Source organism: Epinephelus lanceolatus, chromosome 17, assembly GCF_041903045.1.
Source record: "Epinephelus lanceolatus isolate andai-2023 chromosome 17, ASM4190304v1, whole genome shotgun sequence".
NCBI classification, from domain to species: Eukaryota; Metazoa; Chordata; class Actinopteri; order Perciformes; family Serranidae; genus Epinephelus; species Epinephelus lanceolatus.
In genome coordinates, this window is record NC_135750.1 from 25,985,140 (window position 1) to 26,004,819 (window position 19,680).

Sequence of the window (19,680 nt, forward strand, 5' to 3'; positions counted from 1 at the left end):
AACAACTCATTCTAAGGTAATGAAAACACAACTATTTTTATATTCAGGTGATGATATGTAAGTGGTGGACTCTAATATCTGCATTGTGTTTATATAAAGAGGCCTAGACCATGGATATCTTTGGAGGCAATTTATTCCTGACAGCGAGTGGCAAAAACATAATCCTCTGTCAAACACAACCATACAAACTCAAGCCCCTCTCCCACCTAGCGCAACAGCAAAAGGGCGTCATGTTACATTCAGTTAAGCACAATGGAACACAGAAAACATACCTGACAGCAAGTGGCAAAAATAAAATCCTCTGTCAAACACAACCATACAACCCTGAGCGCCTACATTAATTAAGCAACACAAGAATATGTTAGCATAAAATGAACATAGCCTAACAGTGCTAAAACATGAAAATTACCACAAGAGCAATGTCACTTACTTCTTCCACAGAGCACAACAGCAAAAGGGGACAGGTAAGGAGGGTGACACCCCTATATAGGTGGGGTACCCCCAAAGGTGCATATAGGGGTACAGAAATTGAGTATCAAATGTTCCACATACTGAGTATGGAGGCCTTAGCATGTCAGGTAATAACAACTGAAACAAATTTTGTAGAATTATAATACTTGATATTACAAATGTACATTTGACTTTGTTACACATATTACTGCTGTATGATTGACCCTGTTACATATAAACTAATAAAAATGTGGTTAGAATTATTAGATACCATTTCTGCCAATAGATGCCCGTAAGTCCTACACATTGGACCTTTAAGTTGTGTAGCCTACTTTATCAGAGTGAGTATCATGTTTGTATAATTTTGGTCAGGCTCACTTTATTGTGCAGAAGTGACACAGTGCCTTCAAACTAAAAATGTAAATGCTAAATGGACTGCATTTAGTATTATCATTATTATTTTAAAAATATTTATCAGTACATTAAAATGTAAATACAGTTACTCTCCCCTCTTACAAATCGATTTTTTTTAAATACTAAGCTGACCCCACCTCATCACTTTTAACACCAGTCTTTGACTGAGCTTGTATCGTCTCCACCCACTAAACGTCACATCTGTGCAGCTCGAGCTGTCAAAGAAATATCCGCCTGAGTTTCACTTTGTTGAAACCTCCAGACCGGCAACAAACTCGCAATTACGACTGCGCCTGAAGGCAGCAGTGGATCCTGGCACTCGTTGAGCTCAGGTGGAGAAAAAAAAAAAAAAAAGACCGTAACAGTATTTTGCCTTTCGCCTTTGACTGGCATGGTAGAGAATCCTCAGCAGTTGTTTTTTATCTTCAACTTTAAGGAGATTCAGCAGAGTTTTTCCTTTATTTTATTTATTTATATTAGTCCCGCGGTGAGTGGCCCGGTGTCACGCATGGCTCCCCGGGCGGTCTGGCTCCTGGTCGCGCTGTCCGGTGTCCTGAATGTGCGCTCCTGCTGGGCTTATACCTGTCCTGCCATCTGCCGCTGCAGCGCAGACACTTTTCAGTGCGGCAGAGACACTCAGCTGGCCTCTCGGGCAGGAGCAGCATCCGTGCCTCGACTGTAAGTAACCCAACTTTTAGCCCAGCTTTAGTATTGGTAGTATATCAGTCTAAAAGCTGTGTGATCCTCCTGCAGAGGGTCTGAGATACTTTACAATGAGCCCATCTGTGGTAGCTACTTTAAGGACTCTACTTATTCTTCGTCTGGGACTTACTGTGTCTGGCTTCTTACTAACTTTAAATATGTTTTATTTCCCCTACTCTCACTTCAATATTCCTAGAAGAAATTTTTGTTAAACCTAACTGAAGTATTATAAATGTGAATGTTAAGAATTGTTTTAGACATTTTTTGGATTCTATAGTTCCCTGTTCACTAGTGAGGCTATCAACTTTATTTCTAAATCTTACAGACGGCTCAATCATCTGCCCTTGAAAGAAGTCCCAACTCATGCATTCAAGGACCTGGTCAACATTACAGTAATGTAAGTTTCTTGTTTCATATTATATGTTCTTGTTGGGTGAAGAAATATATAGTGGGTGAATTAAAGCTGGGTTTAACTCAGAAAAAGGTGACACTACTGCTGACATATAATGTAGCCTTGATGAAACTTACAAGCAAAGACCATTTAAACTTGAGCAAAAACTTTTTAAATGAGCAGATATATTATGCATTTACCCAATTAACACAATTAATGTTGCCAGTCCTGAAACATGACATAATTTGGACATACAACTCAACCTGATATACATCTGACTGACCCTGTATAATTATTATCAGTACTATATCATGTGTTTTCCACTGTAAGGAAATGTTATGTATGGCTATGTATAGGACTAAAAGAAGACATTTTTCTCTGTAGTATGAGTCTTTGGCAATTATCCACCAAATACAGTTAAAGTATACTTTCCCTGTAGCGCCACCTATTGGTCAAAGCAGTCACAGTATGTCTTCTGGAGTAGAAAATAAAACTACTTTATTAGAAAGTGTTGAATTGGGCAATTTACCCAGGTATGTATGTAGGAGTGTATTGTAGCACCAGTAGGACATAGAGAAGGAGTCTACAGGACACATACACACATCCACCTGCCTCTGACACTTCACAACAGAAGTCTTGAAATGAGATCAAGTTCATATTTTAAAGTATTTAATAAAACATTGTAGTATACAGTATGATTTATGTGCATACTGCTTAGTATGAAGAGTCTTTTTTGCCACTGTTTCCACTGTGTTTGTGATATATGTCTTTTAAAATTACTTAAATATTGTAATGTGGACGCATGATATCTCTATTTCTGTGATAATGAAAAACCACATCACTTTCAGAAATCAAGCTTGCAGTAAGAAACAAACATCTAATATTTAGTCCTTTTATATTTTAAACACATGTATGTTATGTGTTATGACCCAGTGAACTCTGACTAATAAAGACTCAACCATTGCACTGGAGATTTACCAAATGCTTGTGCAGGAAAAGCATCAGAGGAAGAGGTGAACATTTGTTCAGGACTATTAATTAAATCCCAGCACAACTGCATTTCACTTTGATGTCTTTCTCTGCAGTTTACATCCTATGCTGTGATCACCAACTCAGTGAATGCACAGTCAGGTTTTATGTAAAAGTTTCACCCACATGCTGAAGTCATCACATTTCTAACGAATGCTTTGTTTAGAATTACGCGTGAATGCCATTTAGTAGCCTTGAGGTACTTGTTCCAATCAGTAATGAGACGTAAAGTGAAAGTGAATGACCTGTATCCAGGAATCAGATGGAAATTAGTCTTTGTTAAAGGACTACTTCACCCCCACAAATGGCCGTTTCTCTATCAGTTACTCATCCTGTGGTACACTGAGTTCAGGAATAAAACTTTGTTTCTCTTGCATGCTTTTACTTTGAACGAAGAATCCAAACACTGATAAAATCCTGGATAAATGAAGTCATAGGGGACATTGTTAAACAACAGCAAAACTACATCAAAGCATCCACTTACAAACTGTCACACATTTGTGCAGAATAAACCAAGTCTCATTTATTGGAGAAGTATTCTCAGTACTTCCTAAACAGACAGCCCCTTTCTGAGCAGCTGGGAGAATTTTTTTTTGAGAATTTTTTGCCAGTATGGGACCTCTTGGTTAAGGTGAGGAAATAAGTCATGTTTTGGGTTAAAATGAATGGATTTCTGTCTGAAAGCACTTTCTGGGAGAAAGTCTCCAAGGAAAACTTCTCCAATGTGCCTTTCTGATGACACTTGGTGCTTTCTGGCAGAAATCTATTCATTTTAACCCAAACAATGATTTTTCTCCAAACCTTAAGCAAAAAAATCCCTTTCTGGCAGAAAGCCCTCTCGACAAACTTCCTTAACTACCTTTCGACGGGGATTAAACAGAAAGTGAAACTTTTCAATGCAAGACTTAATGGACAAAAACTGTAATTTTGTTTGTGATATTGTGTTACTTTGATTATTCTGAACTAACCCTTTAAAACACCGAAGTCACACAATAAAACAAACAAACTGATCGTGGCAGTGGTAGACCAGCAACTCCAGTGTTCATTCAGTTAAAAAAAAGCATTGTTTGGCTTACAATGAATAGATTTCTGCCACAAAAGACCTCTAGGCAAACTTCCCCCATGTCCCATAAGAAAAGGCTGTCTGTTTTGGAAGTACTGAGCTCATGACTGGATAAATGAAACCTGGATTATACTGCACAAGTTGTGTGAGAGTTTGTAAACAGATGTTTTGATATAGTTTTGCTGTTGTTACACATGGACCCCATTGACTCAATTCATCAAGATTTTTTTCAGTTTTTGGATTCTTCGTTTACTGTGAAAGAATACCAGAGAAATAAAGTTTCCTTCAGGAATTCATCATGACATGGGGAGAGTAACTGATATACAAATGGTCATTTGGGGGGTGAAGTATTCCTTTAAACATGATCGATAGCTGTACAGTATATCCCACAGCTGTGACACAGTGAAGGCCAAATAGATAGGCTTTAAAGTTTATTCTTTTTAAGACCAGCTGACTTGAAAGTCTCACAAGAAGACACACTACACAGCAACAAGTATCAGTAAGAATTTCAGCCAAATCTAATTACAGCTGAGTGATATATCTCACCTAGAATCAACAGACAGGTGAAAACCTAACCTCCTTCCCTCTTAATCGCTGATTAATTAGGTCTCATCTTTATCATGTTTACAGCTACTAAATACCGAGTCCTAAAGCCACCACATTATCCTGAATGGGTTTCACCATTTAATTAAGATATCACTAACAGTTTGATGAGCAGATAACATGTGTTAGCCTGTGGTGAAATAATTTTTCAGCCAGTTTGTGTCGAGTGTGTTTTAGTTTTTGCTCTGCTCCTCAGGGACAAGTGTTATCAGCCGCAGATACTTACAGTACTAAACATAATGTGTTCATTATGATCAAATCTTGCCTCTATCGCAAAATACTTTTAAGTGATAAAACACATTCAGGTTGAAATGAGGTTACAAGCTGTGATCCTTGGTCTTTTCAGCCCATAGCGAGTTAGCCAATAACACCTGTGTCAAGGTAGAATGACATGTGTGTGGTTTGTCATCGCTGACGCAAACTGGAAATCACGGCCCAGCTTTTTCTAGATGTGAAAAAGCTTTTTATGAGCGGTTAGTGGTAATTATAACACTATACATAATGCAATCAGAGGAGGGCATCAAAGGAAAAATACAAGCAGTACAGATGGAGTCATTTAATTGTTGTTTTTTGTTGTTGTTGTATGAGATTGAAGCTGAGTGACGCTAACCTAAGAAAAGTGTCGGCTGATTACAACAGAGTGGGAGAAAACGATGATTACAAGGAGAAGATGGAGAGCAGCTCGGAGAGGGAAGTCAGCCATGCCTCCATCAGAAAACAAAGTGTTCAAGGACAAATCAAGAAGTCTTGTTGACTTTGTTTGTCTCCGAACGTCTTTGTTTAGTCCTCCTTTTTAAACATCTTCACTTAGTCTTCCTGGCCCAGATGCATCCCTGATATATGTTTGGAGCTTTTCCAAAACATGAGGTGAAGCATGTGCGTCGTAGTGCCCTAGAAGCGTGAATTGTTGTTGGTGGTATTTTAATATTTCCCTCATGGCTTGTAGCCCAGTATCAATCATCTCTGTCCTATTTCTAAAACAAGTGCATTAAAAAGTAAGTAAGGAAAGAAAGCCATAACTTGCATCACTCTTAATATTTGTTTCGCTAAAACCTCATGTTTACCAGCTTGATCTGAGACATTTCAGGAGTAATTTGTTTACAGGCTCTTGTTAATCTGTTGACTGATGTGGAGCCATGTCTTTGTGCCACAGTGAGATCTCCCAGAGCGACTGCATCGCACAGATACGGAGACATGCCTTCCTCTCCCTCCGCAGCCTGGCTCAAATGTAAGTGACACTTTACCTTCCGCCACACATCAAATTCAAACAGCATGATGAAAGAAATTATTCATTCGAACAGCTGCTACGTGTTTTGCATTGCATTTAAGTTTCACAGGATTAGTCTCTCAATTACAAAGCGGCGTGTTTAATCCTTGACTTTCAGAGCGGCTGATGTATGAATGGGCTTTTCTGTGTTTGTTTGTTGACAGCCTCAGACAGCAATATTGTAATTACTAATACTTTTCCTTATTTTTACACCCGCAGTTTAGTGCAGAATATCAACAGTCTGAGGGTGATTGAGAAGGGGGCCTTCACTGACCTGCCCAAACTGGAATATTTGTAAGTTATTCTGGTTTACATTGTCATTATGCACCCGTTTAAACCCCACTGACCAGCAAGTGGGTCAATTATTACAGTCCCCATATCCGCAGCCATGCATAGTCCAAACTCAGATGACTTTATTCCAACTTTAGTAGATAGAGCAGTGCAGGATTGAGTCCTAAAACCCAGAAATAAGTAAGCATTTTAGTACCTCTGGTTCCCTCATCTCAGAGTCAGTGGGTTCTTTTTAATGGATTTTGGTTTGATGCTTGAAACAAGGTCTGTGGTTAACACAAGCTTTTGTTTTACAACATGAAATATCTCCTCATTCATGAATTATGAAGCTTTTATGTGTCTTAAAAAAGATGGTTTCAAACAAGTGGCTAAATGAGACTACAGAACATCGTCACGCCGAACATGGTTTGACAGCCTGAATTATGGTGCAACTGTAGTGTAATTCCTTTAAAGTTTAACGTTAGCTTTTTACTTTGGGCGATTGCATTTATGCTTCTGAAATCATAAGAGTCGTGTTCATTTGTGGAAATTTACAAACATGTATGATAAATCTTTGTTCCCACAGAGCTTACTTTCTGCAATAATCCAAAATACAATAAAAAATCCAACTGACTTTTTGACAAGGGAACCAGGGCGACAGTAACTTCCATGTCAGCCTACAAAAAACCATCATCCCTGCAGCACTCTATAAAAGCCCATCTACTGTAGTAACGGGCATTTTAAATGGACAGTTCACCCCACAATCAAAAATACTTATTTTCCACTTACTTGTAGTGCTGTTTATCAATCTAGATTGCTTTGGTGCTGAGTGTAGTGTAGTTCAGTAGAAAGAAAATAATTCCTACATGAAACTGCTCACAACAAGGTTTGTGGATTATCTTGAGTAACTGGGTCATGATTTCTGGAAAGAGACATTGCTGTTGAGTTTCATTAAATGTATTTTTCCGGGCACTTTGAGCACCACAAGCAGAGTGCCATCTAGTTCCATTTTATCAGAGACAAGGCAGACATCTATACGGCCGATATCTCCAACACTCAGTAACTCACATCAAAGCAATCTAGACTGATAAATAGCACTACAGGTAAGAGATAAAATGTTTTTTTTTTTAATTTTGGGTGTACTGTCCCTTTAAACCAGCTAAGGCAATGAAGGAGAGACTGAATAGGTACCAGATATAAACAAAAAGAAACCACGGTAACATTTTCACTGGCCTCCATGTTGCTCTCTGCTGTTTACTAACCATGTTTTCTTGCATAGTCATTGACATTGTATGTGAAACACCAGTAGGAAATAAACAGACAGCCACACTAGTCTACTGAAAGGCGTCTATTGCCTCTTTTAGTGGGTTTTTCCACGTTTAAAAACTGCACATATCTGTATGCCTGAGTGAGACAAGGTATACACAGGAAAATAAATAAAAACAAACTGCGAGATAAACTGGGGGCACTTAGCAGGCAGGGAGGGTCTAGTGAAAAATGCTGTTGAGTTGCATTGTGGGAATTGTAGGATCAAGCATTTTGAAAGTGACAATCTGGACGTAGTTTTGATTCATCTTGCATTCATTGCTGCAGGTTAAATGTAAGTGGTCACAATCAGACAGTGACGTGATGTGATAAATAACATTTAACCTGAATTGGGAATTTTCTCTGACCAACTGGGACCATCTGCAACCCTGCGAAGTTTTCTGAGCACTCTATGGATTTGTTCTTATCTGCTCACGATCCTTTGTCTCTGCTGCTCATTTTTACAGGAGCATCTCCAACACAGGGCTGATACACTTCCCTGACTTCACAACTATCTCCTCCCTGGCGCCATATTTTATCCTGTAAGTAATCACATTCAAAAATAGTGTTTCTTAACTGGATTAGTGTCTTTTTGCACGTTGCTAAACTGCATGTTCTTCGTGATATAACTAAGCAGAGCCCGAGTTGTTTATTCTGAGCCCGCTTGAACTTTTATCTATCAATGTCACAATGCCACCAACCCTGCCGCAAACTCTCCGACTGGGTCACAGTTCATCAAACTGCTCTTCTTTTTGTATGAATATGCATGATTTTGTCTAACTGATAATTAAGCCAAACAGCCCTAGTGAATGTTATCTCCTCCGTGTACAGAGAAATGGCAGACAACATGAGGATTGACATCATTCCTGCCAATTCTTTCCAGGGTATCACAGAGGAGTATGTTGACATGTGAGTGCAGGAGCCAAATTTTTTTGTTACCACATTACTGGAGCTAAGGGCAACAATTTGTTAAGAATGCGTTTTGATGTGTCTCATTATGCTTATGTAATTGGATGTTCAGTTCTCTGACCTTGGTGATACGGAAGGTGCACTTGACAGCAGATGCATAACATTGTGTCCTTGACAGGAACCTGGTAAGAAACGGCTTCAAGAGAATAAAATGTCACGCATTCAATGGAACCAAGCTCAACACACTGTAAGCACTGATAATGAAGTTCATTCCTTAATACTAAACAACAACATCACAGGCTGATACAGTACTTTACCGTTAAGTGTGCCGTTTGGGTTTAAGGCTTTTCTTTTCCTAATCATAAAATAACTGAATGTACCAGTAAACAAACGTTATGTAAGACTAAACAAAGATTGGATGCCCGTTGTTTTCTTGCTCTGCCCCGTCCTGCTGAATGTTGATGGGGACGAGATATGCGCAGACACCCTGCTGTCCAAAAATAATGCTCATCCTCCTCAGTGTCAAGATGAGAAAACAGAAAAGTAAATGAAAAATGGTTAGAGGGGCATTGTTGGCCATTAATGTGTCATCTTAAATTTCCTTTCATATTGCATGTTAACTGCTAAACTGCTGTTTGGACTGGAGGCCACTTGTGTTACAGTTGCTTTTTGTGTCTTTTGTAGGATTTTGAGAGACAATAGGTATCTCAGTGACATTGGAGAAGACGCTTTTGAAGGAGCCATGGGTCCAAGTTCACTGTGAGTGGCAATAATTCAAATTAATAAAGAGAATGTCATGACAATGTTCTGGAAGTCAACTGAAAAATCAGTGATTAAAAAACATGACAGGAAGTCGGGGTTAATTAGGGTTCTAACCCCGAAGGGGTAGAACCCTTCTAAGATTTTACCGGTTTATTATTATTATTATTATTATTATTATTATTATTATTATTTTTTGTTGTCTGCCGCTTGAGCTCAAATTCCCGTGAGCTGGAATAAGCCAGAAACCTGAAACTTGGCCCAATGATTGGAAATGATGTGCATCAACTTTTATTAAAATATGAGCCCAGTCGGCCACATGGTGGCGCTGTAATTAAGGCTTAAAAATGACTTTTTTGGGAGGCCACGCCCCTCACACCATAAGTCTGATTGACTTGAAATTTGACACACAGGTCCAGCTCAATGTGCTCTACAAAAAAGCCTCTGGGACCACTAAGCTCCGTCTGACTAGATTTTTTGCTAATTTGCATAATTTGAAAAACAGTAAAGTGACATAAACTTTTACAATTTTGACTCCATCAACACCAAATTTGGTACACGGCTTTGGGGGATGACAAGACACATTTCTATTATAAATGAGCCAGATTGGTCAAAAAACATGGCCGCCACGGACCAATGAATCTTTGCTGTGGGCGGAGCTTAGAATTGATTGGCCATAACTCCCACACCCTTTGACCTATCATCTCCAAACTTGGTGGGTAGGTCCACAATGAGACTTGGAAGCTGCCTACCAAAGCATTTTGAGCTCAGCCTATAGGGGGCGCTATAAATGCCACACATCTGTATCTCAAAGACCATTGGATGGAATTTCACCAAATTTGGTATGCATGCTCTAGGGGTGGCTATTAACTCATATCTTGAGTGCCATGTTGATAGGTGAAAGTGGGCGTGGCCTATTCGTCATTAACTGTCATAATTTGCTTTTTATTAATTTATGACCAGCTGGAAGGACCTAGGGACATGAAACGTGGTACATGGACTATAAATGACATCCAAATACTGCTCAAAAAATTTGGTCCCAATCGGCCTTATGGGGGCGCTATAACATAGAGTGTAAAGCTTGAAAGGCTCTGCCCACCGCACCACAAGTGCTATTGACTTGAAATTTTACACACACATCCTCCTGATAGTCCTTTACAAAAAAGCCTCTTGCACCATGAATGCCGCCCTTACAGAATTTTTGCTAATTTTAATAATGTTAAAAACAGTAAAATGAATAAGCTTTTGAAATATTTGTGCTATCAACACCAAACTTGGTATGAGGCATCGGGGGACCGAGACACTCATTTCTATTATAAATGAGCAAGATCAGATGAAAAACACGGCTGCCGTCAAGCAAAGTGTCCTTGGAAAGGGCGGGGCTTAGCGAATATCGGCTGTAAAATGTTAACCGTTTTTACGATCGTCACAAAACTGGGTAAATATCATCAGAAGGGGACCAAGAACACACCCAAAAAAAGATTTTGAGATTGGCACATAGGGGGCGCCACCGCCAAACTGTTTTCTCCATTGAAAATTAATTACGGAATCTTCAAAAATCACAAAATTTCAAACGGTAACTACGGATTCATACTTTCAGCTAGAAACTCCATTCAAACTGGAAAATATTCAGCAATTCCTTGACTTTTTACATATGATTCAACTTTTCAATCCCATTCAAACTTTCCAAAATATTCAGCGTTTTCTGAAACTTGGTTATAATGGAAGTCAATGAGAAAATCCTTCAAACTCACTCATCTTCACCCACACTTCACGAACTCATACATTCACGTAGAAACTCCATTCCAACTCTGAAATGTTGACATTTCCATCGACTTTCAGTGACTGATTCATATTTTCCATATCTCTTTTAGTTTTTCTACACCAGCTGTTTAAAAATCATGAAATTTTCAGCCCTTCTCAGAATTTATAATGGGTGTGTATTGCGTGGAATGTTGAGAGTTAGAGTGGGTGATGTCATCGCTAGAGTGCACAGCACCTCTGAAATCATCAAGAAATTTTCTCTTAAACTCGCTGGTGCGGCCACATCGTTCACTCTACATACACAAATTGTACACCAAATTGTAGGAAAAACCGTTCCGGTCGCAGAGGTGCAACCGCTGAAGAAAATGGATTTAGGGTTTTGGCTGCAGGTGGTCTAAAAGGACAACAAGTCCAACCAACTGCCCCATTCACTCCCATGTTAATTGAGAGTCCAAATTTCTGGAAGAAAGCAGACCATTCCACTTATGTCCATCATGGCTCTGGCCTCATTTTTCACACCACAGAAATGAAATTTACACCTTTGTGATCCGCATCCTGTCCTCTCGCTCACGGTGTGCTTTTTGTGTGCTTACGGTTTTTCATTAAACAGTTGGAGTTTGAGAGGAACTTTTGGCTCAGTTTCTGCCTTTTCTTGGTGTAAACGGAAGCACTTCCGTTATTTCGTTTTGTGTCTCAAAACGGAATAACAGGAAAATGGCCGTATTTCCGTAAATCCGTTTTATTTTGAAAACAAAATATCAAACTATCAAAAGGTACACGGACCCTCACTACCACATAATACCACTTCATGCAATGGAAGCTATTATGTCATGTTTGAATAAAAAAGCCTGCATGTGCACATGTTGCTATAGTTATGTGACTTTTGAGGTCACGTGAATATATTTAGAATGGTTTGATAATTTGCCACTTAGACCATGGGGAGGAGACCAGCTGAGTAAACTGATCTGTGGATGAGAAACTTGCAACTGAAGAAGTTACCCCCACCCCCCGGCCTAGACACTGGGGAAGGTAGGGAATCTTGAGGTCACCGGATGAGGGAACTTCTTGGTTGAAGATCCAGATTAAGACAGTCTGTATCTTGATGGAGGTGGTGCAGGGGTGGAGGTGGGCTGGGAGTTTTGCTGAAATGACAGCTGGATGACAGCAGAGAGAGAAATTTGACAGCTAATGATGGATTGGTAGAGAACAGGGAGAGGCTGGCAGACTGTGACTTGTTGAAATATGTGAAGAAGGGTGGAGCAAGAGGATAGTGGGAAAACAGAGAAGTGGCTTTGAGGTATACTTAAGGTAAACATTAAAATACCTATTGAAACTCTGAAATACGCATCAATAGGTAAAATTTCAATTTATGTTTTGATGTTCAAATGGAGTCTCTATGTGAAAGTATACCACAAATGTTATTAGCATGTAGGCTAGCTGAAAACCCGATTTCAAGAAATGTGTGACTTGGAAAGAGTATGTATTGCTTGGAGCTTTCAGGGACAGAGTGGGAAACGTCTTGCACTACGGCAGATGAGGGTCACGGTGGGTGGTGAGGGTCACGGTTGCTGGTTTGGGGCGGAACAGGTTAGAACCCGCAGATTGCCGCTCGCGGCTATATTTTGTAATTTTGATGATGTAGTTCAACAATGCAGAGCTAAGCTGAAGCACTTTATATATATGCAGATTAAAGAAATACATCATATTTTATAAACTGAATATATGATTTAATATAAAATCTTCACCTGCAAATAACCAATTACTATATCTATACCAGAGGCGCTCAAGTTTTGATGACTGAGTGTGATAGTTTCAGAAGCCAGCATATAATTTAGGGCTATGCAGGTTCAGGATGGTGTAAGCCACTTTCACCCAGCAGTCCTGCACAAACTCTCCATCACAACCACCTTAACCAACCACATAGCTTGCCTGTGTTACACCTCGACTTCTTTTCCCAAGATTTGCAAAGACTGACTGTTTGGCAGATAAGTCTAGTTGAAACTGTTCAACCTTACGTATCAGTTTTCAGCCATGAACTTGTGGTATGATTTGGTCTCATAAAAGTCCTAAAAGTCCTGACTTTACATGTACCCTGAGGTCCGTTAATCCAGGGGTTCCCAGCTGGTGGGTTGCTGTACAAAAGTAGGTTGCGAGTCCATTCTGAATGGACCGGAGGTGACTCATGAGTGTGTCAAGTTTGTAAAAAATAAAAACCACCTCATTTTGAAGTACGGTGAATTTCCGGCACAGATCTTCAATTTTAAGTGCTGTGTCCTGCTGTAGAGCGAGTGACTAACAAACAGCTACTTAACAGAGACTGCAAACTAGCTGGACGACATGGCCAAATGCAAGTATGATGCTAAATAGATGAAACTGTGTGGACCTTGAACTAATGACTAAGGAGAAATCTGGACCCAGTGGTTGGACTAGTTTGGAACCTCTGTGTTAATCCATTCACTCCTTAAGAGTTAATCCATTTTTCCTGAAATCTCCTTTTCTCCTCAACCATAGAGTATATTTTCCGTGCTGACTCCCCATTAAACCGCTGAGCTGTCCATTGAAATCACTAATTTTAGCTAACAGCACTAGCACTGATACTGAATGAAATTCCCGCGGCAATCACAAGGTGCCACTTGTTGCCAAACAGTCAGTAGCTTTCCACAGATTGTAATCCTAACCTGACACTTGTTAGGGGGGCAAAGTTTGATGCAGTAACCAAGTAGTATAGTAAATGTAAGATATTTAAAGTTAAGTATTGAAATGGACAGTGGATGATTAAAAGATGATGCATGCATTTCATGTCACCTTTGGAAAGCCACACAAAATGTTTCTGAGGGCTGGCTTTGGCCTGCAGGCTGCTCTTCAGGCAGATATGATCTGTATTATGCTAAATTTATATTGTAGGCATAAAAAATGAAATACTTGTGTAAAGCACTTGTACCTGAAAATGCCCCTTGAGTAACTACTTTTAACCTCTGTTGAGAATGAACCAGTCCTTGAAATAAAAAAAGGCAGGAAATTCATGATTGTGAAGTTAAATACGAGAGAGGACAATCGCACAGTCGCTATCTTTTGTTGCTTAAATCAACAGAATTAAGGCGACCATATTTGAACTGGGCCAGTGAGGCAAGATTAACAATGTTTATCATTTTATTGTATAAACATTAATGCAGTGACAGCCTGTCTGTGTAAACAACCAACAAGGCAAGCAGGACTACTGCATACTGATTAGTGAGCAAATAGCCCAGTCTGCCGGGCATACAGCTTGCAAGGTCTCCGATTGTAAGCAACTCCATGTTGGAGATATGAAATTTCCTCTTATCTTGCTTATGAATTGCAGTTGTTGTATTCACTGACACGCAGGAAAAGCCAAAGGTCTTCCTTTTGTTTGTGCAGGGTCCAGAGTAGTACTTCTGGGTATTTTCAGACTTAATGAATGCCAGGTTACAAGTAATACAATCCAATGCTTTTGTGTAAAATGTACTCAGTCCTCAGTGTCAGTTATTACACCCTCTGTTCTATGATGAAGTACTTTTTATTGTGAGTGAGCATCTCTCTGGAAGGACCTTGATTGCTTGATGAATATAAAAACTAAATTGTGGCTTGGCTGACGCAGTCTGTAAAACTCAACCAGCACCTGTGGGAGATTCAGCAGATTTGCCTTAAACAGCATCTTTTACCATCATCAACAAAACACCAAATGATGGCTCTTCTTTTGGGAAAGACTGACTTTGTAGCCCTCCAACAGACAAAATAGACTGCAGCCCTTCTAGTGGCTTGTAGTTGTCCAATGCCTCAATGAAACACTGTAATTTATTGGTTAATTTTATTAATCTTTATTGAAATATATGTATGCATTTGTGATTTCAGGGATGTTTCTTCCACAGCTCTGAGTTCCCTCCCCCCTAAAGGACTGAGGCAGGTGAGGTTTCTAAAGGCCATCTCTGCCTTTGCTCTGAAGACCCTCCCTCCACTGGAGAGCCTGGCTGAGCTGCTGGAGGCCGAGCTCACGTACCCCAGCCACTGCTGCGCCTTCCACACGTGGCGTCGGAAACAAAGGTAACAGATGCCTGCTCCCGGTGATGTGGCGAATCCATTCACATCTGCATAAAGAACAAAAGCTCTGTCCAATGAATACAGATCATCAGTTTGGTAATTAGCAGTTGGGTCTATTGACATTTTGTCTGGTCTAACCTTTTCCCTTCTTTTTTTTTTTTTTTTTTAAAGGGAAAGCGCCTTAAAGAACTTCACAAAGTTTTGTGACCTCAGCCAAACTGATATGTAAGTTACTTCACTAACCACTGATTTAATGATTAACTTTTTTTGAAAAAGTAAAAACCCTCTCTAACATTATAAGGAGGCTTTCACATCATCAGCGTGGGCCTGAGTACACTTCACCCCAAAGTTCAGTTTGTTTGATTAGTCTTAACACTGTGTTCTGTACCCATGCACGGTTCATTGATTTGTGCCTTGATCCATTTGAAAAGGTGATGGAGTATGGCTGGTGTTCTTGGATACGGTTCATATCTGGTGATAAAACCAAAAAGAAAGAGGACTTCTATTTAACAGGGTTAGCAGTCGGCAAGTACTGTAGGGTGACAAAGGCATTTCTCAATGCTGCCGGTCTCCTCCCAAATCTGCAAGTGTGCACAGCATGCACCGATGGTGTCCTCTGAACCGTACAGCCACTAGTAATAAAGTAGTAAGGCAAGCGGCAGGGTCGTTCTTAAAGACAATTGAAGACATAATGTGAAGTTGGACTTCATTGTATGGGCTTGGGATCTCGACTTTGCCACGCTTTTCTATACTAATGCAACAACATAAACACATGTTGTATATGATGAAATAAGTGTACTTGGGTATGGGACAACAATAGTAATGTGAAAGCTGAGTGGCAGGGGGGTGGAGAGGGGGTCGATCGTGCTCGAGCACAGCACAAATCAATCGCACCTAATATGAAAAGGGGTCATCCCTATGTTTCCCAGGTTCTATGTTTCCCACTCAACCAAAAAGGGTTCTATGTTTCCTGCTTGGTTGAGCGGGAAACACAGAACCTTTTTTGTGTAAGCGGGGAACATAGAACCTTTTTTGCAGGGTTAAGTAGGGAACATAGAACCTGAGAAACATAGATACGCTCCCAGAATTTGAGATGATCTAATCTAAATTATACTTAGTGGAATCATATTTTTCCTATGGATTGAAAGTTACAGTTGGCAAAATCATGGACAAAATAATAAAAGGATGCACCCTGTTTACTAAATATTCTATCCATCCAAGAGCTGTCACTGTCACTTCATATGACACATTTGATATATATTGACACATTTTAAAGGCACACTATATGATATTCAAGGCGAATGCATGATTCAGATTGTCTGCAAACATGGGGGTGGCAGAGCCGATGGTTAGCAGCTAACAGTGACAACAGTGCAAACAGTGCTAAATAATGGAAACAGTGCTGACAGAGCTAACTGTGTTAAACTAGGGGGGACTGGAGGGCAGGCACTATGCTTCCAAGACAACACCATCTGGACATCAGGGTTAGCTGCCATATTAACTCAGTGTAGAGCAGCGGCAATAAGCTACCTAGTGGGATACACACACAGGACTCACATTCACCCATGACCAGACCACCTACCACAACAAAGAACAGAGAAGCTCAGATTACAACACACAGAGGTGGTGTGACTTCATTCTCTGCTGAGGAAGCCATTACTCCACTACTGTTTATCTTTGCATAGCAAATAGTTGTTTGCGGCCATATTAAATTAATTCTTTGAACATCACATAGCGCTCCTTAAAAGTAATTATTGATGTAAATCTATAATTAATGAGAAAAATAAACACCTAATACAGAGGTAGAGCGAGGGGAACATTACAAAGATGCTTCCCTGCACTCCTTAAACATTGGAGTGCCCTATCTTACCAAAAAACATGATAAAATGTAAAACACATAAACGTCCGCCTTTTCTGACTCCTCTTCTCCCTATAATTTTCATATGGTTGCTTAAATGCAGATCATTTTCCTTGATCAATTGCTCTGAGATTTTTCTCGTAATCTAAACATCTGTGTGTCCCTCAGAGAGCCCACTGCAGATGGTGTGAATCTTATCGATAACATCAACTTTCAGTATCCAGACCTGGAGTTTGATTGCTTGACCAGCCCCTTCGTAAAGTGCACGCCAAAGCCAGACGCTTTTAACCCTTGTGAGGACCTGCTGGGCTTCCCCTTTCTCCGCTGTCTCACCTGGATAATTACGGTGTTCGCTGTGACTGGCAACCTGGCTGTTCTGGCTATGCTCCTAATTAGCCACCACAAGCTGACCATCTCCAGATTCCTCATGTGTAACCTGGCCTTCGCTGACCTGTGCATGGGGCTCTATCTAATGCTCATCGCCTTCATGGACTACCGCTCCCGACACGAGTATTACAACCACGCCACGGACTGGCAGACGGGGCCTGGATGTGCCATAGCAGGGTTTTTGACAGTGTTTGCCAGCGAGCTGTCAGTATATACATTGACTGTGATTAGCCTTGAACGCAGGCACACCATCACTCATGCCATGCATGTCAACAAGAGGCTGCGGATGCATCATGTGGCAGCCATAATGGGGGCAGGCTGGGGTTTCTCTCTGCTGGTTGCTCTGCTCCCTCTTGTGGGGGTCAGCAGTTACAGCAAAGTGAGCATCTGTTTGCCCATGGACATCGACACACAAGGCTCTCAGATTTACGTGGTCGCTGTGCTCATTCTCAATGTACTCGCTTTCCTGTTGGTCTGCTACTGCTACATATGCATATATCTGAGTGTTCGTAACCCAGAGCACTCTACCCGTAACGGAGACACCAAGATTGCCAAGCGCATGGCTGTGCTAATTTTCACAGACTTTCTGTGCATGGCCCCAATCTCCTTCTTCGCCATCTCCGCAGCCCTGCGCATGCCCCTCATAACCGTGTCTCACTCAAAGATCCTGCTCATCCTTTTTTATCCCATTAACTCCCTCTGCAACCCTTTCCTGTACACCCTCTTCACACGGGCTTTCAGGAAGGACGTGTGCCTGTTGCTGAGTCGCTGTGGCTGCTGCCACGCCAACGCTGATTTCTATAGGTCACAGACTCTGGCTTCACACCTCAACTGTACCCAAAAAACATCCAACAAAAAGCATCACTCACTTAGTTTCTATACCTTTCACATTAAGATGAAGGACTGCTTTCTGAATAAGGGAGCAACATGACCTGCAACACTGAGCTATTTATTATGAACTTAAAGGCAGCATCTGCTGCTAAACATGGAGCACTTCAACATTTAGGGTCAAGGTGAAGAGATTCTTAGTACTGTATGCATCAGATCACATTTGACTAGTTTACAAAGTATGAATTTCATCCGGCAGAACCAAGACACTTCAAACTGGAGACAACAGGTGCTGCAGCCTCCATTTCTGCACGTGTAATGTGGTACAGAGACGCAGACAGAAGCAGAAGAAATGCAGAACATGTATAACAGGCCAGTTCACACAGCTGTCCTTAAGCACTGATGATCATTTGTGTTATGATCAAGATATATATTTAGCACTTGTGTCAGATGTTACAAAGAAGAGATATTTAGTTCTATTAAAGATAAATACACTGAAAATATTTATTATTTTTTCCTTAGAAAGGTTAAAATTTTAGGTTTTAATACAATGAGGTGAATGGGATCAAATGCAGTCTTGCTTCAGCTCATCAGAGGTGAGTTTTAGTGCCATCTGTTGGGTTGTACTCAGGAGACATTTGGCCTGGGAGACTTGAAGACTGCAGACATGCAAGAGCAGCCACAGAGACTCAGTTCAAGTTGGAGCTTGGTCGACTAGAAACATTTCTGCTGTTCAGACTGTTTGAATGATTTCAGATATTTTGATTAAAAATGTGGTCAACTATCTTTTGCAATTTGTTTCCCAATTTTACTAAAAACACTTCTCAGCACCATCACAAAACTGATGCAACTTTTACCGCTGACTTTCAGAGAAAAGTTGCACATACTAGGGTCCACTCTAGGTCAGTGCGGCCTTGCTCAACACATCAATATGTAAAATAGCATCTGATTTATTTAACCTGGTAAACAAGAGATCACATTTTGGTTTTGCTTCAAATCTCTCCTCTGTGACACAGAGTTTTTATATATTATACAGGAGATCTGCACTTTTGACTCAGCTGCACACCGTTTCCTAAAGTTGTTCCCAACCTCATTGGCTTGTGGGTTGCAAATTTTTCCCCGTTGACAGAATCACTTTCAGTATTATCCAGTCATTTTGAGGAGTAGAAATATGTTTCTCTTATTTCATATTCTGTCAATAATCCTCCGCTCCCTACTCCCAAGTTAGGAACCAGTGCTATAAAGTAAACTACACTATGCGTGATGGTGCATACTACACTAGTTTGGACATATTTGAAGCCAGTAAACAAAAGACAGTTTTAAACAAAGGAAAAGCAACCAGGCCTGCACAAAAGAATGTCACTAAAATTTTGACAACACTGCCAATGTCAAAATGTCAAAAACATTTTCTGAGGATTTTTCACTGATTTGTTGTTTTGTAAATTGTTCCTGGAGCTGTCACAGCACCCTTTACATTTCCTCTCCAGCTGTGAGCAGCTAGCTTGAGTGTCTATCCAAACCACCGTCAAACATTAATTGATTTTAGTGTCCATGCTGGCATTTATAAATTCATTTTGTCACATTCCAGTGAATTTGTGTGTAGTAGTTTCAACAGGGAGAAAAAA

At 40.4% G+C, this 19,680-nt stretch overlaps 1 protein-coding gene across 1 annotated transcript; it reads left to right on the forward strand.

Moving 5' to 3' along the window:
• The first annotated feature begins 1,073 nt into the window (after positions 1 to 1,073).
• LOC117248306 (lutropin-choriogonadotropic hormone receptor-like) lies at positions 1,074 to 18,730 on the forward strand. The gene is made up of 11 exons (XM_033613268.2): positions 1,074 to 1,542; positions 1,892 to 1,963; positions 5,806 to 5,880; positions 6,139 to 6,213; positions 7,962 to 8,036; positions 8,326 to 8,403; positions 8,582 to 8,650; positions 9,088 to 9,162; positions 14,797 to 14,985; positions 15,154 to 15,207; positions 17,009 to 18,730. The coding sequence occupies exons 1-11, from the start codon at positions 1,256 to 1,258 to the stop codon at positions 18,156 to 18,158; spliced, it is 2,199 nt and encodes a 732-aa protein (XP_033469159.2). The 5' UTR covers positions 1,074 to 1,255; the 3' UTR covers positions 18,159 to 18,730.
• The last annotated feature ends 950 nt before the right edge of the window (positions 18,731 to 19,680 follow it).